The 26,561-nt window shown below is 38.4% G+C and overlaps 1 protein-coding gene across 3 annotated transcripts in view; it reads left to right on the forward strand.

Moving 5' to 3' along the window:
* Nucleotides 1–26,561, forward strand: part of LOC121917208 (E3 ubiquitin-protein ligase CBL-B-like) — a 93,901-nt gene that overhangs the window by 21,821 nt on the left and 45,519 nt on the right. For 2 of the 3 annotated variants that reach the window (XM_042442964.1, XM_042442965.1), the window contains exon 4: nt 25,846–25,992. In XM_042442964.1, the coding sequence (XP_042298898.1) occupies nt 25,846–25,992 (147 nt within the window). Of the gene's footprint in view, nt 1–25,307; nt 25,330–25,845; nt 25,993–26,561 lie in introns of those variants that run through there. The other variant, XM_042442966.1, reaches the window with a different exon arrangement.

The raw sequence follows: 26,561 nt of genomic DNA on the forward strand, positions 1-26,561 counted from the left end.
AATCTCTAAAAAGAGAGCTCCCAAGAGCCTCACAGTGCAGGTTACCATCTTGGTTCTTTTAGCAGGATTCCTAGGTTTTTAACAGCCACATGGCAGACAGTGGTTTAAGATTTATAATGTTTCCTGGTGTGACGATGACATGATAGGAAAATATTTTCCACTTGATAGCTTTCTGCCATGCAACTGTTAAAAGCACAGAAGCTCTGTCTAGAGTGGTGAGGAGAACTAGCAGTTGCTTGGCTATCACCTTAATGATAAAAGTGAGTAGTCCTTTAATGACTTCATTAGTTAATGCAGATAATGAGAATATTGAGTGTACCTAGGAACTGGTTGCTGAAATAGGATTTGACTCATAGGTATGGCCTAGTAAACTGGTAGTATGAGAGAGAAGTTAGGACCAGGAATAGCCCATTAGCAGAAGTCAATACACTGGACTCAAACCAAATAAATACTTTATCAGATTAGTAGGTAGCTTGTTATATCTCAATAAAGACAAAATTCTCAGTTTACATCTGTCTCTTTAATCACTTTTCTGTTTAAAGCTAGTGGCTCTCTTAATGTTTTTATAGTAGGAGTGGTTAAGCCTTTGCCAGAAAAGTATGTACTTGGTGATTCATACATAGCCCAGGAGAGCTCAGATTTGTGCTTAAATATTTCTAAGCTTTGTCTACTTGTAACTATGTCATTAATTTGAACACTTTCCAGGAACATGTTGTTTAAATTAGAAATATGAACGCATGGTGTTGTATTTTTTTAAAAGGAACAAATAAAGGATGTTGTGCAAGAAACTTTGAAGTAGCATATTGCTGTTTGATTCATTAAAAATATCTGGCAGCTGGAGGATGGGGTGAAGGGATGAAAGGCTCATTAAATCTAGGAATATGCAGTCATTTAGCTATTCACTAAAAGTACTTCATGTCAGTTCTACTCAAAGTGGTGATCTGTGAGCCAGTCCTAGTCCACAAGCTATCAGCTTCTGTTGTAAGACAGGTTTGAAGGAAATCATACCACTGTAATGATAATATGGCACAAATATGGAACCAGTCTCCCGCAAATGGGGAGTAAAGTTGCTAGCCCACCAAATCATATCGCTTGAGAAGCACTGTTCTATGTAATTCTTAGAATTAAGAGCAGATCTATAATATATACTTAGATAAACACACTACCTCTGAGAGTGGTGGAGTCTTATTTTTGGAGGTTTTTAAACAGAGGCTGGATGGCCATCTATTAGGAGTGGTTTGATTGTGTATTTTTGGATGGCTCTTGTGGTCCCTTCCAATTCTATGATTCTGTGAACATTTTGGCTGAGCAAGTAGCCAGCCACCTTTCTCTGGGAAGCAAATATACTAGAATTTCTTCTGTTGGCTGTTCCCTTTTTATTACAAAGCATGGTTATGGGTTGAGAACAAATCAGAACATCCCTCCAGATTTCCTGGTTTGGGTGAAACAGGAAGTGTTAGTTAACATGCGGGAAGCCTTGGGGTCTGGGTATATACAGTTTTCAGCTTCCTTACCTTTAACTTTCCAAAGCCTCGGAAGGCTGTCAGCTAGGGGGGGGGGGGGACATAGTTCCAGTGCTGTTTTCAGTAGTATTCTTAGAGGAATCTTGTTGAGGATTTTTTCAGGTGGCAGGTTGTGTTTTAACATGGCCCTCTCAGCATCAATTACAGTCTCTTACCTGCTACCTGCTGGGGAAAGTTATTTTAATAGGGATTGTTTGGGAGTGAAGAGTTTAAGGCTCCTCTTAACTTAATCCTGATACCCTGTAAACAGTGATCTTGGAGGTGGCTGCACAGTTCCTCCATTCCCCCACAATTCTATTTCAGCAGACAAGTTTAAACTTGTCTGCAGGATAGCAGTGCTTGCAGTCCTCAGGGTCACAAAGGCCACAAAGCTTTTCCCATTCTTTCTATAGTTAGTGGTAGAATTTCGGCTTGCTTTGTTATAGGCTAAAAGAGGCTATAGGTTTAAAAAGGCTAGATTCCCTCTACTTATTATGACAAGATATGATTATTCTGATCAAGCTGCAGTGTTTCATCAATTTTTTTTAACTTTAAGAATCCATCGGAGGGTGATAGAGTCTCCTTCCTTGGAGGTCTTTAAACAGAGGCTGGATGGCCATCTGTCAGGGATGCTTTGATTTGGATTTCCTGCATGGCAGGGGGTTGGACTGGATGGCCCTAGTGATCTCTTCCAACTCTATGATTCTATGATTCTATGATTTTAAAGTTAATTGCTGTATTCTAAAATGTAATTGATTAGAATGGCTGCTGAAAGTAGTGTTACTTGTATGTTTAAGAACATGTAATACCAAGCATATTTCTTAAAATAAAAGCTCCTCAGTCTTTTAGGATAGACAGCATAAATATGACTAGTTCAATCTGATTTTACAGCTAAGAGCTTATCCAATTTCAGTTGCCTCCATTCCCTCTCCGACCATATTTTCCGAGCTATCGCAGAATGTGGTGTTGTTGGGGTTTTTTTTGTTCAAGCAGTGTATATATTTATGTGAAACCTGACGTTTAATAAATATGTGAAGGGGTAGCTGCATTGGCCATTTGGCAAAATGGAAAAAATCCAAAATCCACAACACATCAGTACCTGTATCAAAATGCACAAAATACATCATGCAGTAGAGTCCTGCAGTTTTTCCTGATTATTTATCAAAATTTTGCCGGTACAGTGATCAGTTTTCAGCATTTCATACTAAAAACTATTGATATTTCTTACATTGTAATTAGGACATAGCAGTAAGCTGTACTTTGGTGTTGAAAGGCAAATACCTTTTTGTTTAAGCATGCTTTTAATGTTAAAGTAGGGGAGTTTTAAAATTTCCAGATGTCTTTTAAAGCAGGGGAGTTGTTAACTTCTGTATATCTTTGAAATGATTTTATTCTGTTTTATGTGGTGATTTTTATTGTGTCCATTGTGAAGGTTTTTAATTGACTCTCTGGGAGCTGTATTGGGAGAAAGGCAGCGTAGAAATGAAATAAATAAAATAATAATACATACATATGCCTCTGAAAACTCAACTTACACTTTTCCTACTTTATGGTTAGGAAAAAGAATAAACTATGAATGGTACTGTTAACTGCATTACCAACAATTGTTATATACCTTTTATATAACATGGTGTGTTGTGATGCACTTTTATTTATTGAAGAAAACGGGCCTAAACTAAGAAAAGATCACCATTATAGCATGCATTTAAAATGATAAAGCCAACTAAAAACAGCAAGTAAAACAGTGAGGCATCCTCTTAGAAGCCTTTCTCAAAACCTTTCCATTGTAACAATCTGTTGTTGTAATAAAATATTGCAACAAGGACAACAAGGAGATGGCCATTTTAGCCTAAAAAGAGTTCCAGAGCAAAGGGCAGCCATCAAGAAGAAGGTGCTTTCTCATGTCTCCATCAGCTATGCTTGAGATGCTAATTTTAAGCAGAACATACCGCAGAAAAAAGCAACATGTTTATATGATAACTGTATTCAGATATTGTGACTATGGGCTTAAACAGATGGGCGTGGTGTGCAGATGACACACACCCTCAAAGAGGCTGGAAGCTGCTTCGAGGCCGCCTAAGCAGGCTGAAACTGCCAGCACAAGGACCAGTAAAAAACCACTCCTGCCAGTGGCTTATTTGGGACTGCGGCTGCAGACCGCTTTAGGAATGGGTCACCATGATCCTGGGGCAATTGGTGCCTGATTGCAGGTGGAACAGCCAGAGGCCGCTCCTAGTTACCCGTTTGCTTTGCCCCTAAGTGAGACATGAAGTCACTGGATTTTGGGAAGCTTAATCAACTTGATAAGCCTAATCATGTGGTTATCTGAAGTGCTGTTTGTTTATTCAAGCTGATGCTGTGTGATCATTTCTATTCCTCTTTTGGGTTCTGTTTGTTTCACTCTCCCCCTTTTTTGAATCTGTAGATAGCACTGACTACATTTCAAACCTTGTCTAACACCGAAATATTTCAGAGCTGTAGAAGCAAAATATTTGCATTTGACACCTTTTAAAATAACATTTTGTAACATAATCAAAAATATTTATGCAATCATTTATAGGTATGTTTTTGAATTGTAATTTCAACAAAAGCTAGCCCGCAGTATACTCTTACAGTATGAAGATATGTACATCAAGCATGTACAAACTTTGGAAATCTTAAGCTGAAGAAGTGATACTGCTAGAAATAGCTACACTGCAAATCATTGACAGACAGTATTGGTTTAGCAATACAGTATGTAAAAGCAGCAGTGATATTGTACACTGTACATTTCAGAAGGAAAAAGGACATGTTAATCAGTGCTGGTGAACCTTTTAGGGGCTGAGCGTCCAAACTAAAAGGCCTTCCGGCACTGGGCATTACTGGCGGAGGGAACAGAACTTCCGGGGCATGACATCTGCCCTCTTTCCTCTACTCTCCTGGGCCTTTAACTGCCTCACCAGAGACAGCTGAAGGCCGGGGGGGGGGGGGGGGGGGGGGGGGGGGGGGGGAGGGTGGTATCACCTTAAACATTCATAGCCTGTTCCTCCTCTTCCATGCCCTCTGCGTGCCATGTGTGCCATAGGTTCACCACCACAGTGCTAAAGGGATCAATGATGTATTAGAGTTTTCTGATTGTTTATCACTTGAGACTTCATCTTACCAGTCTTATGAATTTTAGCATTGTTTTTGCTTTCAACAGCAGACACTCCTTTGTGTGTTCAAAGATTTGTATCAAATTAGATTACCCTTAAAGGACTTAGAATACATTCATGAGGACTTGTAAATATTAACAAAGTTTTATGTTGCTTTCAGTATTGTGTAGGGAGAAAACCAGTCAATAAAATTGAAATAGAAATTCCTTATGCTAAGGACACACTGCTCTCTGGATTCTGAGAACATATCTTGTTCAGGGTCATTGGAGATGCATACTAGCATGCTGTATATTTGCTTATTTTCTTGTACTTTAAATTTGCATGTTGCAGTATTAACTTACAAATGTTTTACTAAATAAAAGCACAAGTACTGGTATTAATGTCCTCCAGCTTTCAAGGAATGAGTAATTACATGAATATTGCAAAAACGTTGTAAATGTTTTGCAGAATGAACAACAGGCAGTTCTACTTTTGGAGAGTTCCCACTTTCCCCCAACCTTTCAGCCAGGTCTCTGGAACAAATCATTACATGCTGTTCCTCCAGTATCTTTTTGTAAGAATGAGGATGTAGTGGGAAGAAGATGGAGAGAAAGCTCATTACAGAGTTGTACTGATGTGGCTTTCAATTGAATCCAAAGTTTTCCCAGATGCTGACCTACAGTTCGTATTCTTTGTAGGGTGTTCTGTTTCAGTGTATATGTGTGTTTCTTTTCTTTCTTTCTTTCTTTTTAGCAAAGCAGACTGTTTTCTTAGTTAATCCACTGCTTAGATTTTTATTTGAAAAAAATCTAAGCAGTTTTTTTCAAATAAAAATCTAATTTTTTTCAAATAAAAATCTAAGCAGTTTTCTTGGATGGTATGATTCTGCTTGTGAAAAGTGAATATGAAGTGTTGGCTTTTACTGTTGACTTATTCTAAATGGTCACTTTTTCTACACTGTTGTTTAAATTCACATCCATGAGTCTTAAAATGTGTGTTTATGTGTTCTATGGACAAGTGATACATGAAACATACTTGATTTTTGTGGGTTTTTCAGGCTATGTGGCCATGTTCTGGCCATGAAACATACTGTTGAGAGGATATTTTATTTGGGCTACCTTTCACATTCACTATGCCAGTGATGGTGAACCTTTTAGAGGCTGAGTGCCCAAACTGCAACACAAAACCCACTTACTTATTGCAAAGTGCCGTGTCCCTCTGGCTTTCTAGTAACAAACTCTGGCAAACTCTCTGCTGGGGCGATGGCACATGTGCCCACAGAGAGGGCTCCGAGTGCCACCCCTGGCACGCGTGCCATAGGTTTGCCATCACTGCACTATGCCATATAATATCATAGCCCAGGTTGAACATACAATACAGCTATGGACAAATGCTTCACTTGTTGAGATTCAAGGTGTCATGTAGCTTTTACCCAGATAAAAGCTTGGAACTTTTGGGCATAACCATTCATGCATTTTTTAGGAATAACCATTCATTCATGTACAGTATTCATGCTAAGCCACAGGGTTGAGGATGATTTGGCTTTGATACACTGGAGTTCATGATGTAAGATTAGTGTAGTGGAAATAACATAAGTGCCTTATCTGTAACTTCTGTAACAATCCAAAGATATATCCGTATTAGTCTGTAGGATTAGTATGTAGAGAGATTTTGTAGCACCTTTTCAGTTAGTCTCAAAGGTTCTATAATATTGTTTATAAACTGGGATAATTGCTATATATGAATGTCTAAAATCTATGCATTTGAGAGTACTGTACAGTTGCCAAAAACTCCAACTATACTATCATTGAATTATCATGCTAAAGACTTCCATAGCTTTTGTCTCATGATCTAAGTTTAGGTTATTTAGTTGTATGGTTAATAATCTGGGTAAGCAAAATGCAGCTATTGACAACACATTACCTGTCTGTTTTCCTGTGGTTAGGTGAAAAGTTAGTACTGTACAGTATAGGCTGGTAAGCTCAGACAGAGGGCTGGTAGCTCAAGTTGGTCAGTTAGCATTTGATGTCTTAAAGAGACAGCCGGTAATATATACACCCGAATGGAAATGTCTTCGCCTTCCGAGGAAGACATCAGATCATAGCATAACATTTAGCACTGCCTTACATCAAATAAGATATCTTATAAGAATTAAGTTTTTGAAAAATTGTTTGGATTATTATTTATTCTTTAAAAAGTTCCATAACAATGGCAAAGAAATTTTAGTGATGGAGATGTTTCAGTCCTCTGAATGAGACATGTATGAAAAGGAGCACTTGCTCCTCAGATATCCTATCTAAAACAAGAGAATTAAAAACAATTACATTCTTGTAATAGAAAATGGAAGATCCACCAGTGATAGTCCATTCACATTTTTTTTCAAACAGACCAGCAGAAGGGACAGGTAATATTTTGTCCCTCCTCAGGGCTTAAAGGCACTTGGATTTGAGTTCTCACTAGCACAACATCTTCAGAACGCAAACTCAGTTCTGTGAAATAGTTTCTTCAAATTCCAAGAAGTCATTGATAAAAAAAGTATAAATAGTCATCATGTTTCTTTTCTCATACATCATTAATTTTTGCCACTTACAGATCATGTAAAGGTGTTGCAGAAGAAATAATGTGACCTATTGAAAATGAATTTAAAACTAAGTTGCAAAAGATTGATGTCTCAGACATACATTTGAGTTTGAGTTTGAGATGCTTGAATTTTTCCAGCTGAGCCTTCATAATTTTTTATAATGCATCTTGTATTATCCTATTATGATCAATTGAGAGATATTTTAAGAGCAGCTTCAGGTATTATGCACAAAGGAGGAAATAACTAGCAACCTTTTACTTTTTTCTGTAATGTTCTAAGGAAGCATACTATGCCATGTCCAGTATCAATACAGTTCACACAGCGCCTGATAGGCATGAGGCATATGCATTTGTTTCAAGTGTATGTAACTTATATTGAGAAAATATAAGTTACTTCTTATTCTTACACTTTCTGAGTAATTCTGGGAGCAGAAGTGCCGAAGAGAAGAAATGAATAGTTTGTGATTACCTTCAGGCTCTTCTTTGACATCCACAGAGAACTTTTGAGAGAGGTTGAATATATTTAATAAAAAAGACTTTCAGGAGAATTTGCCAATTTTTCATTAGATGCCTTCAAAATCATTTTTAATGTAGCTGCTAGTAACTGGGGTCTCTTTTCAGCACTTCTTCCATTCACGTTCCAGTTTTACTTCGCTTCATCAAGATCCTTCAAATCCCCATGCTGTTTTTTTTCTTTCTTTTTAAAATTGTCTATTTCATTCACATAGTTAGAGAACTCCACTGTTCATTCCCTGAAACCCTAAGTGATTTCTGCTCTGAAAGCTTGCTTATTGTATTGTGGTTGGGTGCTTTCAAGTCATTTCTGACTTATGGTGACCCTAAGGTGAATGTTATTGTGAGTTTTGTTTATTTGTTTGTTTTGGCAAGATGTCTTCAAGTAGGTTTGCCTTTGCCTTCCTCTGAGGCTGAGAGAGTATGGCATGCCCATGGTCACCCAATGAGTTTCCATGGCTGAGTGGGAATTTGAACCATTGCCTTAAAAGTTACAGTCCAACACTCAAATCACTACACTGGCTCTCAGCTTACTATACATATTGATTACTCGGACTTCTGGGCGTTCATGGTCTCCTTGTGGTTGAAAGGCAAGGAAGAGTCAATCTCTGTTATCTGCAATATGACTTCTTATTCATGACAGCTACATGAATTTTGGCTACATAATACTGTGCACTACGGCACAGTAACAGCCTAGGTTAAAGTATTCAAAAGTTATAAGTGTGACCTTTCCCCAGCAAGAAGTACTGTGGATATACCTATTCAATTTATGTTAAAGTGTTTTAAGAAAGCAGGCTGCCAGCAGTACTAATGCAGCTGTTTAAAGCACTGGAGTGGAGAAAATTCCTTCATCTGTATTCTATGAAAGTTGAGCTGAAACACCTAGCTTCACATTTCTTAAAACGAAGAACACCCAAAACCACTGGACATGTCTACATCAGAAAAATAATTCTTCCTTGACTCATGTTTCACCTTTGGGGAAACCTTACTCTCAACTGTTTTTGGTGGTTACAGTGTTGTTCCATGATACTTGCCCTGAAGCATGATAAATTTAGCTCTTTGTTCCCTCTCATTTCACTTTTAAAAAGTTTTAGAAAAAAACAAGTTTGAGAAATAATATCATGAAGCTTCAGTTGAGAAGAACTAAAATACATGAAAAATATCCTTAAAGGAAACTGCTTTCATCTTTCTAGAGTAGCCTCACTAAATCAGTGGAAATTAATAAATCAGCCTTTGTGAAAATTTGATTAATTTGTAACTGTTCTTGTTGGGAGTAGCATTTAGGCCTAAATAATTTGTTTTCATGTTTGCTTTGAATATAGAGGGAATGTAACAGAAGGTGAGATAGGGCCTCCACATTAGCTCTGCAAGGCTAATTTCATTAGGTTCCCCTCTATATTCACATTCAAGGTGATATACTGCATGCTTGTAATTTTCAGAAGTGCTTCCTAAAATTGTCTGCCCCCCCCCCCCCTGGGCCATAGTTTGCAAGATTATTAGAAAGTAACTTTGAAAAAATATTGATGGCATTTGAGTAACCTTCAAATACAAAAGTTGACTGTGGTTACTGATAAAACAAATCATAATGGTGAGAGGGAGATTCTCTCAGTGAGGTTGCTAACAGAGGAGTTGGGAGTGGATACAGTGGGCCTACCACACCAACTGGCTAGCAATCCACAGATTCAGCCACCTGCATATTGTCATACCCCATGTTATTCACTTGTGGCACATGGCTGTAATGAGGCGTATGTGCTCACATTGCTATCAATTGAATAATATGAGCCTAAACAGTTTGTGTTTTTTTTCCTTCCATGGAGGATCCCAGAACCTAACTCCTATGGATGGGAAGGATCCACTGCATAACATTTACTGTTTTCTTCTCTTTATTACATGGGAGAAATAGTTACGTTAGCCTTCATTTTGGGTGAATTTTCTGGATGTTGGAAAACAAGGGAACTTTAGACACTAAATTCATGAATGTGCTGGACTTTCTTCTCCCTCAATTTCAGCAGAATACCTGCTTTGGTATAATTTTTTTGTGGGAGTAGTGAGAGGTCTTCAGTCCATATATTGCCCAACCTTCTTTTTTACAAGTTGAGCAGCAATTACACCATTTCCTAGTTCCCTAGCCAGCCTCCAAGGGAAGAGAGACTCGCTTGCTTGTTCTTATCTGAAATTAAAAATATTTTGGGATTTTAGGTACCTCTGGGGAAAACTATTCCACATTAGTAACATCCATTTTGTTTCATCTCCAAGGCCTAAATATGATTGCCAGTTTGAACTGGAGTACATTAATTGAGTCATTAGATTTTGCCTAAATGCTGACTTGCCACTAAGCAGTTGACTCAGTGGGTTTACTTTCATTGCAACAAGTAACTAGATGTAGGGCTAAATTAAAATCTAAAGGCAAAATGGCTGATATCACAGGAACCAGGAACCTGTTACCATATATACTCATGTATAAGTTGACTTTGTGAATAAGTTGAGGACAGGTTTGTGGGCCAAAAATATGGATATTTGATATGACCCTGGATAAATTGAGGGTAAAGCTTAGGGGCATGCAACTGTTTTTCCCCAGGCTTCTTCTGTTGGAAGGATGACTTCTTACAATGTGGACAGGAAAAAGTTTTGTTTAGAGCTGGACTTAAATGATCCAGCCACATGAAGTTTGGCTTCTAATGTCTGGCCAGCTTGATCCGTTTTGTGAACCTGTAAAGCAGGCAGCCTTTACTTGGAAATATATCCATGCTTAATTTCTTATATAAATTCATATCTGTCCCACAGGATTAGTATCTGAATTCTACCTGTTTACTTATCATAATATTTTCCCCCACTTCAAATGCCATTGAGCTAATTACTGGGTAGAACTATAGTTATTTATGCCTATGATGTCACTTTATGGCTGCACAGAAGATAGGCAGACTTTTCCAGTGCCCAGAGAATGTAGGCCCTCTTGATTTTGTGAGATGATCTAAAACAAGACATTCCAAGAAACTCATAAACTAATCAGTGAAGAAGAGCATCCACTCACTTAGGTTTCTGTTTATATTACTTTTCTCTGAAACACAATAAATTACCTCTATTTTGCAAAAGGAGCTGCCTCAAAAGGATAGATATCAATTGTGTTTCCAAATTTAACAAAAGAACTGGCCTACATTACGAAAAACAGTCTCTCCACTGCCCAGATTAGAAAGGAGAACCCAGGGATATTCTCTGTTTCTGACTTGAGAGGGAAGAATCATAAGTATCTGATGGTTGCCGCTGAGGAAAAATAGCAGATTAAAACAACCACAGATTGAACAGAGGTTCTATCTCTGAAAAAGACTGGTTTGTATCATATATATTTTATGAAGGTGTTAATACTGGAACTCAGTCTTACCCACCTGTAAAAGAAATTTGGCTTGGGAATGCATGGTGTTTACTTATCTATTATGTCTCATCTGATAACGTTGGCATGTCAGCATTTATCTTTTCTAAGTTTCTGAGGAAGACAGAAAAAATATGAATGCAGCTCATCCTTCATTATCTTTTTGTTATAACAAAAAGCAATTCACAGTAAAATTAAAGAATCCCAACCTCTCCTTAGAATGCCAGTTTTGATGCTTTGTGGTTTCTGCATTGTATCTCAAATTCAAGGGGCCACACATGCAGCTGCAGACTATGGTGACTTTCCTTTCCATGGCAGACAAGCTGATGCATCAACTTGAGACCATAGGGGCTTCAGATAAGAGCTTGAAAACATTACTACTTTTCCAGAATACTCCTCCTAGAACCCCCCCATCCAGCAATGCCATTTTGGGGACTTAGGGTTCAAAAATAAATGTTTCTAAGCTCTGCCATCTGAGTGGAAAAACAGGCACATTCCTGTGTACCTGGAGAAGCAAACACATGTGTTTCAGGGGCTCTGGTTTCAAGCCACCTCTTGGTTGTTGAAGGAAGAAGAATAAATCTGCAAGCTCTATTTACCAAACAGGATGTTGATTTTAGTGTTGTTTGCCAACTTTATGATACACCTGTCTTTTTGTTTTTATTTTGATTTATAAATAACTCACAATGTAAAAATATCATACAGTCTTATGGGGAATTCCTTTGAGAAAAACGTACACTTTTTGGTGGGGAATGAAAAGAAATAGGAACTTTTGTAGTACATATCAGAACTGTCAAATACTTTTAAAACAAACGAGGAAATAATTGGTCAGACCCCACCTGGAATATTGTGTCCAGTTCTGGGCACCACAGTTCAAAAAGGACATTGAGAAACTAGAGCATGTCCAAAGGAGGGCAACTAAAATGGTGAAGGGCCTGGAAACCATGCCCTATGAGGAATGACTCAGGGAGCTGGGGATGTTCAGTCTGGAGAAGAGAAGGTTAAGAGGTGACATGATAGCCCTGTTTAAGTATTTGAAGGGATGTCATATTGAAGAGGGAGCCAGCTCAGTTTCTGCTGTGCCAGAGAACAGGACCCAGAACAATGGATGCAAACTACAGGAAAAGAAATTCCAGCTCAACAATAGGAGGAACTTCCTGACAGTAAGGACTGTTCGACAGTGGAACACACTCCCTCGGAGTGTAGTGGAGTCTCCTTCCTTGGAGGTCTTTAAGCAGAGGCTGGATGGCCATCTGTCAGGGATGCTATGATTGTGCTTTCCTGCATGGCAGAGGGTTGGACTGGATTGCCCTTGTGGTCTCTTCAAACTCTATGGTTCTATGATGCCAAAGAACTTTCAAAATCCAGCAAGCATAAATGCTTGTGCTGTAACCTTAAAGCAGGGGTAGGCAACCTGCGGCCTGCGGGCCGGATGCGGCCCGGCAAGGCCTTGGGACCGGCCCCTGGCCCGGTCCTGCCGCCAATTGCTACCGGGGCCTTTGGGAGGCAATTGTCTACAGAAGCCTCAGAAACATGCATTTATATTAACATTTTTTAAAAAATCAGCATTTTTTTTCGTGTGTCCTCCATTTTTTTTTAAAGTGTCTTCCATTTGAAAATTTTGTCCTACGTTTGTCCTGGTTTATTTATATATTTAATTTTTTTTAAAAAAAAATTATTTAATTATTTATTTTTTGGCTTCGGCCCCCCAGTTGTCTGAGGGACAGCAACCCAGCCCCCGGCTCAAAAAAGTTGCCTACCCCTGCCTTAAAGGCTTGATAGATGAAGAGGGACTAAGATAAACTGTTATTGTGTGATATATGGGGGAGGTGACCAAGTGCATGCAGGGCTAACAATATGCACATGTCTAAAAGGAAGTAAAGGCAAAAGTTAAGGTACAGTATTATCTTCATTCATTCATTTAGTTTATTTATATGCCATCTTTCTCCCTGGCATGGTCTATAACGTATAAAAAATGTTTATAAAAGTTTAAGACCAGTTTAAAACACTATAAAATGGATTAAAAATCATGTAAAACTTAAAAACAGATAGAACATGCAAGCATATTAACACTTACTGAAAAATGAACTGTCCCTTCTCTGAGTAAATGAGAGCTTAGACTGTTCTGGGAGAATGTAAAAGAAGCACTGACCCCCCTCTGCTTTCTTGGTGCTCCTTTGAGGGGAAGCACCAAAGAGCCACAAGTGCCAGTTTCCCATCTAGACATTCAGACAGGTCAGTGGAGCCATGGCAGAGAGATGTGGCAGTGTTTCTTATAGGTTTTTAGGATGGACTAAAGTTTCACCTTTCACCATTCTACTCAGAGAAGGGAATAATTCATTTTTTGTACAATATTTACATTGGCCTGTGGATAAGTCAACCCAAGTTTTTTGGGGGGGAGGGAGGGGGGGTGTCAATTTTTTTGCCTAAACTTTCTAGACTTAATGCATGACTATATAAAGTAATCAGTTTTTTTAAATTTTACCAGTGCAGAATGAAGTTTAGGAAATGGCCATCCCCTTTCTCTTCCTTTCCAAATCATTGAGACAGTTTGTCAGTTCAATTAAAGGCCTTTGTGTAAAATCAATGTCAGTTCTTGGTTTAATCACTAATATAACTGCTTTACAAAATATGCTATGGTCTAAAACAGCAAATTACTAAATTGGTAAGCAAACTAGAAGGTTTAACTATTGATGTATCTTAATTGACAAAACTTTAAAAATTTTACCTGGATCTCAAATGTTCTGCCAAATATACCAGTAATATTAAAGTCAGTTGCATGTCTGTTTCCATTTAATTTATCGTTAAGCAATGGTAACTGAGGTGATAACTATTTTGCTTAGTTTTGTTCTAGTATATCTGCTACATGCTTAAGAAAACATGTACAGTGAGCCCTCCATATCCACGGATTTTTTTATCCATGGATTCAAGCATCCACGGTTTGAAAATATTTTAAAAATATACAAATTCCAATAAGCAAAGCTTGATTTTTCCATTTTATATAATGGACACCATTTTACTGTGCCATTATATTTAATGGTCTTTGAGCATCCATGGATTTTGGTAACCACAGGGGGCCCTCGAACCAAACCCCAGCAGATAACAAGGGCTCACTGTATATTTATTAGTGAAAAATAAAAATGATTACATTTATGGATGCCTGACATCTTCTAAATCAAAATAATGTTGAGGATATATTGTAGATCTTAAGTCTAGCAAATGGAAATAGTTTAGCATGTGTGTGATACAGTGGGAGTTAGAAATCTAGTTCCAAATATTTGCTTATTGATAACTGGGAGTACAGTCTGCCTTTAAAATGTCAAATGTGTTATTTTCTCCTGTGATGTTATTACACGTATTCTCCCTTTCTCCCTTGCTGCCTCTTATGTCTGGAACTTCATTCCAGTGCACACACATGGTGCCATTTCTCCTCCTTTAAGCCCTTCCTCTTTATATAAAATTTACAGAGTAACCTTTTACACTTAATTTCAGTTAGAGATGTGTGAGTGTAACTGTATGTATGTGCATTCATCCCTGTTGTTATTGCTTTTCTAAATTCTGCCTGTTTGCTATCTCCCTCATTACAGTTTTGATTGTGAGGTCCCTGTGTAGGAACCACTTGCTTATGCTAATGTTATTGTGTACAGCTTTTGAACACTGATCTTTATGAATTATTGATGTGTTCTAGTTGTTTTAGAAATGCATACTTTTTAACAACTAAGGTCAAGGCCATTCTTCTAGTTATGAACAAGTACCTTTTCAAATTTTTCATTATCTGTCCTGTGATAACTGTGTGAATGTAAATGCATGTGTTGGTAAGGTCTTTCCCTTTCTTTCGTTCTTTTATCCTTTCCTTTTTCTTGAATTCCATTTCTTTTTGTTCTCACCTGTTGAGATAAATATGCATCATTTTCACTCAAAAGTATATTGGCCAAATAAGAAAAGAAAATTGGTTATGCAGGAATAAATTGGATTTTTTATGTTTTGTGTACATTAAATAGAACAATTGTAGAAAGCACTTTGTGAGGAGCAATTTTGCCCTAGCATTGCTTTATTGCATTCATAGATCATAAGTAAGATAATTGAACACTCAGCTGTGGTATAAAATTACTTCTCCTTGCTTTCATAAAAAGAATAGATTTATCAGAAAATTAGTGAATAAGTAGCATCAAACAAGTTGTTCTGTTCCGTGGTGTTGCTTTCAGATCAATCTGCTGTTTAATATTGACATTATCATCCTGTAGCAATGAAAATATCCAGGGTGTGGTTGTTTTACTGATTATGGTCCTATTTAATTTACTTTATTAATTTCTGAAGTCAAGGTGCCAAATAACAGATATGATAAAACCTCTCAGCATAAATATTATGCAACTGTACTTGAGACCAGCAGTATATTAAAGCAACAGACTGCAGCAGCAGCATGTAATATTTTGTATCTACTTTATACTGTGAGCCGCCATGGGTCCCTTTTTGGGAGAAAGGCGGGATTAAAAAAAAGACTTTCTAGAGATATCAGCCTAAATCCTGTTGTTGTGCCTACTAAATCATTGGGATTATCTATTTATATACCACTCAGCAGTTGAATGAATGAACCAAATCTAGTTGGGACTAATCAGAAGGATGCCAGCCTTTTTGTTACAGTTACCAGGACCCCTTGTAGATACCCAAATCCATGGATGTTCTAGTTCCATTATATACAATAACATAGTAAAATGGTGTCCTTTATAATAAAATAGCAAATGAAGGTATCCAGGGTGCGGCTGTTGTAGCTGTACTGATTATGATCCTCAGGAGAAGGCTTTCTTTCGGTCCCAGGCTCGTTTGGTGAGGACACAAGAGAGAGCCTTCTCAGTGGTCTTCTCCTCCCCCCCCCCCATCCTTTCCCTGGGCATCCCAAGAAGAGGATGGGGAAGAGAAGGCAAGAGGTGCCTTGGTCCCTCTGAAACCCTTCTCCTCCTATCGTTTCCCTGGGCACCCCAAGGAGAGGATGGGGAGGAGAAGACAAAAGGTGCCTTGGTCCCTCGGAGACTCTTCTCCTCCTGATCCTCTCCTTGGGATGCCCAGGGATAGGATGGGGGAGGAGAAAGGTCTTGGGGAGGCAAGGCACCTCCTGCCTTCACCTCCCTGATCTCTCCCTGGGCTGCTCAAGGAGAGATTGGGCAAGGAAAGAGAGGAGGAATGCCCACATTAGTGGCTTTGACCTCACGAATAATCGAAACCATGAATCTCAAGACAGTGAATATGAAGGGCTGACTGTATTTATCTATTTACATTAAAAGCATGCAAAAGTTAAAAAATAAAGTACACATCTCAATAAGAAGCTCCCCTTAGAGCAATTAAATCTTGTTTTGCTTAAACAAAAAGGTTTTTGCCTGCTGTTGGAAAGAGAGGTGAGAAGGGGCCAGCCTAGCCTTTCATGGAAGGGAGTTCCAGAGTGTGGGAACAGCCACCAAAAAGGCTCTTTTTATTTCCTCAGCCTGCGATGGTGGCAGAAAAAAGCCTTCCCTTGTAGATCTTGGGACTCACTCAGATTCATATGTGGAGATACTATTTTCCAGATAATCTAGAGATAAGCCATACTGGGCTTTATAGTCTTGAGTGGCACTTTGAATTGTGCCTGGAAATGAACAAAAGAAGTTGTTTCAACACGGGAATTATATGCCCCCTATAACTGGGCCTGTTCAGTATTTTGGCTGCAGATTTTTGGACCTACTGAAGTTTCCAAGCAGTTTCCAAAGGCACATAAAGTACATTAGAGTAGTTCAAACGGGGTGTAATTAAGACATGTGCCACTGTAGCCAGTGACTGGACTGCTTCTGTATGTTCACTCAAGATAAACAATTTTAAAACCTCGCAATGTTCATATAGCTGTATGCATTTCGTAGTGCTTTTATCCAACTTTTCTTTTCTTTAAGCAGAAGTAGATTCCATCTAGTAGATTTATGTCTGAATTGAAGTGGGTGTAATCTTACCTGCAAGTCTTTTTAGGAAGAGCATTTAGAAGTCCAAGTAGACCACAAGTTGAACATGAGTCAACAGTGAGATGCGGCAGCTAAAAAGGCCAATGCAATTTTAGGCTGCATCAATAAAATTATAGTGTCTAGATCAAGAGAAGTAATAGTGCCACTGTATTCTGCTCTGGTCAGGCCCCACCTGGAATATTGTGTCCAGTTCTGGGCACCACAATTCAAAAAGGACATTGAGAAACTGGAGCATGTCCAGAGGAGGGTGACTAAAATGGTGAAAGGTCTGGAAACCTTGCACTATGAGGAACGACTTAGGGAGCTGGGGATGTTTAGCCTGGAGAAGAGAAGGTTAAGAGGTGATATGATAGCCCTGTTTAAATATTTGAAAGGATATCATATTGAGGAGGGAGCAAGCTTGTTTTCTGCTGCTCCAGAGAACAGGACCCGGAACAATGGATGCAAGCTACAGGAAAAGAGATTCCACCTCAACTTTAGCAGGAACTTCCTGAAAGTAAGGGCTGTTCGACAGTGGAACACGCTCCTTCCTCGGAGTGTAGTGGAGTCTCCTTCCTTGGAGGTCTTTAAGCAGAGGCTAGATGGCCATCTGATGGGGATGCTTTGATTTGGATTTCCTGCATGGCAGGGGGTTGGACTGGATGGCCCGTGCGGTCTCTTCCAACTCTATGATTCTATAAAATAAGTGATTATCTATGGCTATCCACTCATGTGAGCACTGTAGTGTCAGAGCAGTAAGCTACCTTCCTTTCATGAACTCTGGGGGTGGGGGAAATCACAGGTAGTGATTTTTAAGCTCATGAATGAAAATGAGCAATCATTTATGCTTGTTGCTGAGGTATTATACGTTATGTAGGTAGGCCATTTGAGTAATGGTTGTTTACATAAATTTAAAAATTGAGAACCAGTACTTTTGTACCTTTTTGCAAAGAAGATGATGATGAATTAAGTACCTACTTATATTTCTTGAAGTTGTAGTGTTGCAGTCTACCTTGCAGTTGTGTATAATGCACGGCCCTACATTGCAGATGTGGCTAACTTTGACTCATACTGTTGTTGAGAGTTGTCTGGTCCCCCCCCCCCCGCCATAACCACAGTTACTTTATGATACAATTGCATTGGGTGCTGGTACATCAGGGTTACTGATATTTATATAGGTTGTTTCTAAAATCTGATGTTGCAAGTCTATTTTGAAATTCTTCTGCTGGAAATTCTTTCTTCTTACCATATTGCTTTTAGTATATTGTTGTCATTCCTTGAGAAGTTATTAGTAGTAATTGATGATAATCCCTGTGGACTAATAGTATGTTAATGCAGGACAAGTGGCTACCTAGTTAGAAAATAGTTTTGTAGCCTTACTCATATTTTCTCTTTGTTCAGTCTGGTGAAACGTTAACATCTGCTTAAATCCATAGAAACCAGCATTGTGAAGAAGATGTGAATGGAAAGAACTGGAAGTGTTGAGCAAGAAAGTATTCAATTTTAAGCAAGAATAATCAAGTGGGTGGGGAAGTTGGCTGTACCATTTTTAGTTTCTCTCTAGTACAGTGGTACCCCGGGATACGAATGCGCCGGGTTACGAATTTTTCGGGATACGAAAAAATCCCATAGGGATTTATTGCTTCGGCTTACGAAGGTTTCTTCGGGTTACGAAAAAACCGCGGCGCTATTTTCCGCCACCGGAGGGCAGCAGAGAGCTATTTTTCCATTAGCGCCTATGGGAATTCGGCTTACGAAGGTATTTCGGGTTACGAAATTAACCGCGGAACGAATTAATTTCGTAACCCGGGGTACCACTGTACTGTTGAATGCAGAAACCCACTGGGTAGCCTTGGGAAGGTCACACTCTCTCAGCCTCAGAGGACAATGGCAAACCTCCTCTGAACAAATCCTGTCAAGAAAACCCCATGATAGGTTTGTCTTGGAGTTGCTAAAAGTCAGAAATGACTTGAAAGCACACAGCAGCAACAACAACAACAACAACACTGCTCAGTACAGTATTGTGTTTTAGTTTCTTTTTTCTCCATACGCAAAGCTGCTTGCCTTATTTAGTCTCTTTCTCTCTCTCTCCCCCTGCCCAAACAGTATCCTTGGAACTTAGCAGCAGCCCCCACCTCTAGGCTGAAAATATTTGCTTGTCAAATACTTTCCACCTTACAAGTTCCTGTTTCTTAATTCAAATTTTGGTAGAATTTTTAGGAAGAATAACAAGAAGATATGTCTTGCAAATATTGTAGGCTAATTTTTGTCTGCTGCTTTAGCTGGTTCCTCTGCAGTCTTTTTCTATTTTCTAGGTACTTGCTACTGGTAACTCTTTCACACTCTGCATTTCAATTTGTGAGAAACAAAAAGGACTGATTAAGATAAAAGAAAGTGTGGGTGAAAGAACTGAAGTATAATTACTGCAGGAAAGGAATTAAAATATGAAGTGGATTTCTTTGGGGAAGAGGCAAAGACTGTCTTCTAGCCATTTTAACACTTGTATTGAGAACAGATAGATGCTTGTTGTGCTTGCCAGGGAAGTGGGAGCAGTTTTTATCTTTGCATAAGGGGTACTTCAACTTGTGGAGGCTCAGATTTGGGCAAACCAATCACATCTATTAGTTCTGCTTAAGGTGCAGCCTGCCACTGGCTACATAAAAAGAAAAAAAGGCATTCTGTATGTTTAAACACACTTAACTATATTCCTCCTGGTTAGTAGAAATAATATTTTGTAAGTAAGTTCAAATGTAATTTGAGGAATACTAAGAAAGACCAAAATTACAGTCAATGAATAAAAAACAATTCCTTCTTTGCTTTTATATAGTCTAGGTGGGCCTTCAGGATGGAGTTAAGGAAACTATGGATCTAGTCAAAGTGCAGAGAACTTGTAGTAGCTATTTATAGAGGTCATATTCCAGTAGATTAGGTGTAAGGCTTGAGAAGGAAAATGCAGTGACATTTTGTTTTAATGGAACAGCACACTTTGGTGGGGTTTTTTTTATTGTCATAGTTGCATGACAGATACTAATTATCCAGAACTTATAAATATAAATTGACGCCAACCATTAATGGTTTGCACCCCCTGCTCCAGCAAATCCAAACAATTTGATTTTTAGCATCAACTCCATTCACTATTTTTGTTAATGGCAACAAGATACTGTAATAGAGAATCATTGGAGACCCAAGGAATGTGTTCTGACAGACCCAGTATCTGCAAAGTTATTATTTTTTATAAACTCACAAACAGTTTCAAAGAGGACTATAGTGCAGAACAATTGTGCTTAATATTTCCAGGCTAGACAAAATTTGCAAATCCTACTGGTCCCAAGGGGGCTTGGCTGGCCTGAGTTCGCTTCCCATTAGCCAACAGTTCCTCTTTAAGTAAGAAAATAGGCAGAGAGCAACAGGTGTAGAAACTGCAGTCTTGGTGTGGAGTGACTTGCCAAATGAAGAAAACAGACTCCAATTGCTCATCCCCCACCTAAGCCGTTAGAGAAAGCCCCTTTTTTCCAGCAACACCAAGACTCTAGTTTGCTTTTATCCCCTTCTCCTTTTTCCCAGGTAAAGAAATGCTGTTAAAGGAAAGCCAGTCCATTCACCCTTTCTTACCACTGAAAACTCCCAATGTCAAAACTCAAAACAATTTTTCTCAACTCACCCTCATTTCTCACTTCTCCTTTTTTTGCTCTCCCAGCTCACTAACCTCACCTCACCGGCACAAACACTCTGAGAGAGCCATGTTTCGTGGTGAGACTTCCATTTATTTATTTATGGAGAAACATTGTAAAATTGAAAATGTTGTAAATTGAGACAGCACAAATTCAGACGCACCTGCATGTGATTCATTGATGCTGACTTGCTGAACTGCCCTGCCAATCAGCTTATATTATATCTTTACATTACATCTTGCACCTGATGAAGTAGGCAGTCTACAAAAGTTCATGCTACCAACTTCTTTCCCTCAATCTCAAAGGTGCTGTAAGGTCCCTTTGCATGCTTATATCATGTTTATGTGTGTGTAAAGGAGACAGAAAGTAGAGAGTGAGTTTTTGAGAGAGATAAGAGAATGGAGGAAGTGTTTTGTGTCAAATAAAGTGTGTTTTGTGAAGGGGGAGAACCTGCATGAAACTTGTTTTAGAAAGTCCTGAAATACAAAAGTAAGCAAACAAACAAAAAAACCTTACAGTGGTTGGCAGCGTTTTGCAGCACTGTCTAGACAACCTTTCTTCTTGAGGATATTAAAAACTGTGAATATCATTCAAATTGCTACACAACAGAGAGGAGGAAACTGTTGAAGAGGAGAATATGGGAAGAGAGATGAAGAAACCCTAGGTTATTGACAACTGGACTGTCTCTCTCTCTCTTCTTTTTTTTTTCAGTACTGGGATATGGTCTGGAGCAAATCCTCCGTAAAGAGAAGATTATAATCTCTAGGCCTTTTTAGGTTTAGAAAACAGGGAAATACTAGAGGATATAAAAGAGATTTATAAAATTATACAAGGTATTGAGAAAGTGGATAGTGAATAGCATTCCTTCCTCTTAGAATAATAAAATCTGGGAGCCATCAATTGAACAAAACCAAATAGGTTCTTCTTCACGTAGCATGTATTTAACATTTAAAATTCAAAATCAGATGTGCTGATGACTAACATCTTTGACAGCTTTAAAATTTGTGGTTGATGGGGTTATCAGTGATTTCTAGACATATTGCCATATGTTTCCTTCAGTTTCAGAGGGAACATGTGTTTGAGTACCAGTAGCTGTAAAAGAACAGTGAGAAAGGGCTGTTGCCAGCATATCCAGTTTATGAACTACTTGAAAGCATCTGGTTGTCCACTTTGGGAAACATGATGCAGGATGACATAAGTCTTTGGTCTGATCCAGCAAGGTTTTTATATTGCCCGGTACAGACGGGACTATTAGGTGTCCTCGTCACATGCTAAGGGTTGGCCAAGGGAGCCCTGCCCACACGTGCCTCAACCTTAGCATGTGAAGAGGGCATAACAATGCCACCATTGTTACGTGCAAGACGCCTAGCGTCCACACATCACGGTGCCATTATGACGTCACGAGTGCGCCATTGGCACACTGAAGCATCATAATTGCGCCGCAAGAAGAACCTGCTTTTTTGTGGGTTCTTTTTGCTCCACGGGGAAGTCCCACAATCTGGAGGCTGCGGATTCCCTGTGGAGCAAAACTAGGTGCCGGCAGACCGCCCTTGTTGGGCGGTCTGTACCGGGCCATTATCACCTGCAAGAGGGGTTGTTTTGGTTTTTGGCCACCATAAGTTTTCAAGAAATATCAGTTTTAATGCATTTTGTTGCACTTAATTTAATGCATTTAAATTTTATTTTTTAAAATAAAGTTAACATGATAGAGCAGGGTTGTGACAGCAGAAACAGTAAATTAAAGGCTCCTTTTTTCATTTGGTTGAGAAATTAAAGGGTTCCTATTCCAATTGGTTGGACAAACGTATGAGATGTGCTAAACTAAGGTTTGTTTGGGGCTGGTAATTGAGGAGATTGACTTCTAGTCATTTGTATTTTGTAATCGACAAGATAATTGACCATGGAGGCCAACTGTATAGTGCTTTTAGCCACTGGACTTTGGAGGCAAACCATGTCACTAAAGGTCTGGTGTAGATCAGGATTTTATTTTCCTGAGCACCTTTTGGGGGGTGGGATTTGGAAAATGAGTACAGTTCAGAGATTGCATTTGGCTCACCCTTAAAGAGTAATAAAAATCCATTGTGCACCATGTTTCTTACTTTAAGTGAATAAGAAGACAGTTATTCAATAGTACAAAAATATTTTGGCTATTTCCAGAGGGATTTGAAACATTTCTGATTAAGAATTTTCCTGTCTTGATTCATGAACTGATCTTTGTAGAGACTTATTGCTGCCAATGTAGTGCATCAGTATCTAGCTAGAATGAGCACATTGTTCCTTTTCCATCTTCTCCAATCCAGACAAACAATATTTCAAAGGCTAGCAGTAGATCTGTGAACAAATGTTATTAATCAAGCTGACAACATCGGAAGTTGCCTTATACTAAATCACACCATTGGTCATTCTGTCCCAATATCATCAACTTTGACTGACAGTGACACTTTGACTGGCAGCGATGTTATTAACTGGCTCTGACCATGATTAGCTTCCAAAATCAGATGAGATTGCCTGTGTTGAGGGTGATGTAGTAGTATGATTGTTCAAGATCATGTTTTAGGACAGCCTTCTCCAACTTGGCACTGTCCAAATGTGTTGCACTCTCTAGCCATCAACTTGATTGAAACATTTGCAGGTCAGGAAAGGGATGCAAAAACTACAAAAATAGCATAGTTGAACAGTGTGGTATATAGGAGGCAATGATGAAAATGAAACATTGCATTCTTTGTATATCCAATTATTTCTTTTAAAACTAGCAATCTAACAAATTAAACCATCAATTAACACTACATATTTAAGTCTGGCAATCCAGCATTAATGGCAATTAATTATTTTTCCTTATTTCACGCTGTCAGCACTACTAGATTTTTTAGCCTATTGCTCTAAGCTCTGCCATTTTTCTCATTGCTCACTGACACAACACTGAATTCCATTAAAATGTTCTCTTGACAAACAGCCTTGGTAATGTGTACCAAAATAACAACAACAACACCCAACCTAGTCTTGTTTCTCTTTAAATATTGCAACAGCTTCTCACAAGAATCAGTAGCGCACAGTTCATGAGGCATATGAAAAAGCAATATAGGCCCCTTACAGACAGGCCAAAAAAAAAAAGCAGCTGCTTCAGATCACTTTGGAGGTATGCTATTTAAATGATACGTGCGTCCTAAGAGTCCGGAAGCTGCATCAAAGCCACACTCCAGTCCTTAGTGCAGTCCTTATGTCATTTAAACAGCATACCTCCAAAGTGACTGAAGCAGCTTTATTTTGGCCTGTCTGTATGGGTCCGTAGTTTTGAAGCTACATTCCTATTCCGACTATTGTTTTGACAGAGTTCCAAGACTGATGTTGAATATTAATGGGAAAATTCCATGTTCTGTGCTGTATCACTTGCAGATGGTTTGTAGTCTCTCACTATCATTTGGGTGTTATGTGCTCAGTGCAGACTTCGGAGTGGGAAGTTATATATGCAGAAAATTGTGGGGTCCCCCCCCCCTCCTTAAATGCCTTAAAACGTGCAATTTGATGTGTGGCTTTACTCTTATCATACATCTTTGCTAGCTGCAGTGGGTGGGTGATTTCTCTTGGGAAAAATACTGAAAATTGTAATTTAGTGTGGTTTGAGGAGAGATATTAGAGATCTATTTTGTTAAGCTAGTTAAAGTAACTATTGAAATATAGGTATACATCAAAAGTAAGTCCTATCTTATCATTTTTACTTCTCTTTTGTATAATGCAAAAATTATAGCTGGCTGTTATTTGGATAAATTCTGGAATGGCATCAATTAAGAAAATAGTTAACATATTAATTTTCACCACAGAAAAAGTGGCATGCTATTAGGTAAAAACTGATACCCTTCATTTCATTTTTGTTTTCAAATGGAGCATATTTTAGGGTTCTAATTAGAAGATATGTGGAATTGACATGTGGCTTTTTTGGATTAAAAATATCAAAGGGCATAACTCAGGGTCTTGTGTGTAAAATGCATCAGTGTTGTATATACAAAACAGAAATTATCATTTTTAATACAGAAGTTCAGCATCAATGTTTCTTATTCCCCAAAGAATAAGGCGTGTAGGTGATCTTTTGTTATACAGTGGTACCCCGGGATACGAAAGCACCGCCTTACGAAATTTCCGGGATACGAAAAAATCCCATAGGAAAAAACTGTTCCGGGTTACGTTTTTTTTTTCCGGCTTACGAAAAAAAAATTTGGTGCTTTTCAGCGCTTTTTCGCACGAAACGCGGCTTTCCAGCGCTAGCGCCTATGGCTTTTTCGGGTTACGAAAAAAATCGGGTTACGAACGCCGCGGCGGAACGAATTAATTTCGTAACCCAAGGCACCACTGTATATCAAGTTGTTAATCAGTTTTGCAGAGTGATTATTTTTTTGACGGGTGAGAGGTTAGTTGAAGAAATTATGGGCCCCTTATTAATAGTGAATGCCAACAGTGAATACCATGTCATTTGAATGATGTATAGCCAGAATCTGACTAGAGTCTTTGTTGCTTTAATAGGTGGAATGTCATCCCATTTGCACCAATATTGGACTTATTTTAATACCAGTCAAACTTGGCTGGTCACTCAAGCATTTGACACTTAATTTCCAGTCTTTTGGATTCCAGGTTTTGTTTTAGTTTTCTTGAATTCATATTAAATTGTCTTAAATTGTTACAGCTGTAAATGCTTTTTGACCAAAGATAGGCTAAAATATTTAAGTATGTAAAATATAAAAAATAGTTTGACATTGTTTCAATTTAAGGTATTGATTATAGTTTATCCTGACATTTTTAAATACAGAGATGGATATAACTCAGTGGCATTCATCTTATTGCATATTCTTCTTTTTGGGTAATTAGTAATTTTTATACTGGTTATTCATGGTGTGAAGATAATATATGTTAAATACTTGATATATTGTGCATATATACAAAAATGCAAAAATGTCAAAGAAATGATAATGTTATTCACCAAAAATAACATTAAGCATTTTGTAACTGTGGAATCTTCATAAATATTAAAGCAGTTCTCAAATTTTTCATTTTCAGTTATTGGTTGTCCTTCATATGCAGATATAGAAGCAGGGCCTTTCTTGGTGCATTTTTATTTAGTTTTCCTCTCCTGTTTTGTTTTATTGATAGGCGAAACCTCACAAAACTTTCACTCATCTTCAGCCACATGCTTGCAGAAATCAAGGCAATCTTCCCTAATGGCCAGTTCCAAGGTGACAACTTTCGTATCACAAAAGCAGATGCTGCAGAATTTTGGAAAAAGTTCTTTGGAGAGAAGTAAGTACTAACAGCTATTTTATGCTCTCTGTCTGTATATATAGATTATAAAAGGAATTCTGGGTGTTGCTAATGATGATTTTCACCAGAATAACATTTCCCCCCGTTGTAAAGATGCTTAAGAGATCTATCTGTGCTTTGAGACAAGGACATTGGTCTACTGTATACTGGAACCCTAGAGGGACACAAGTACATACTTTTGTTCAGTAGCACTTCCTAACTTTTTACCCTGTCCCAAAATAACTGACAGCATTGTTGAAGTCTTTGGGGAGTACAATTGGCCATGATACAGGGCAAGTGAATCACTTCCTAATTTCAAAAGAAAAAAAAATCTGGGTTTAAAACAGCCTAGGAGTACAAAATTACCAATTCCACTTTTGCACTTTTCCAATTTTTGGCTGATTTTGTGTAAAAATTACACAAACATATTAAGGTCTACATGCAGGAGTAGCTGTGTTGGCCATTTAACAAATACAAACAAAAATCCATCAGTGATACCTTTATTGGTCAACCGAAATGCACAGTATACTTGTTGCAAACTTTCGAAGTTCCAAGGGCTTCTTCATCAG

This window comes from Sceloporus undulatus, unplaced genomic scaffold (assembly GCF_019175285.1).
Source record: "Sceloporus undulatus isolate JIND9_A2432 ecotype Alabama unplaced genomic scaffold, SceUnd_v1.1 scaffold_12, whole genome shotgun sequence".
Classification (NCBI taxonomy): domain Eukaryota; kingdom Metazoa; phylum Chordata; class Lepidosauria; order Squamata; family Phrynosomatidae; genus Sceloporus; species Sceloporus undulatus.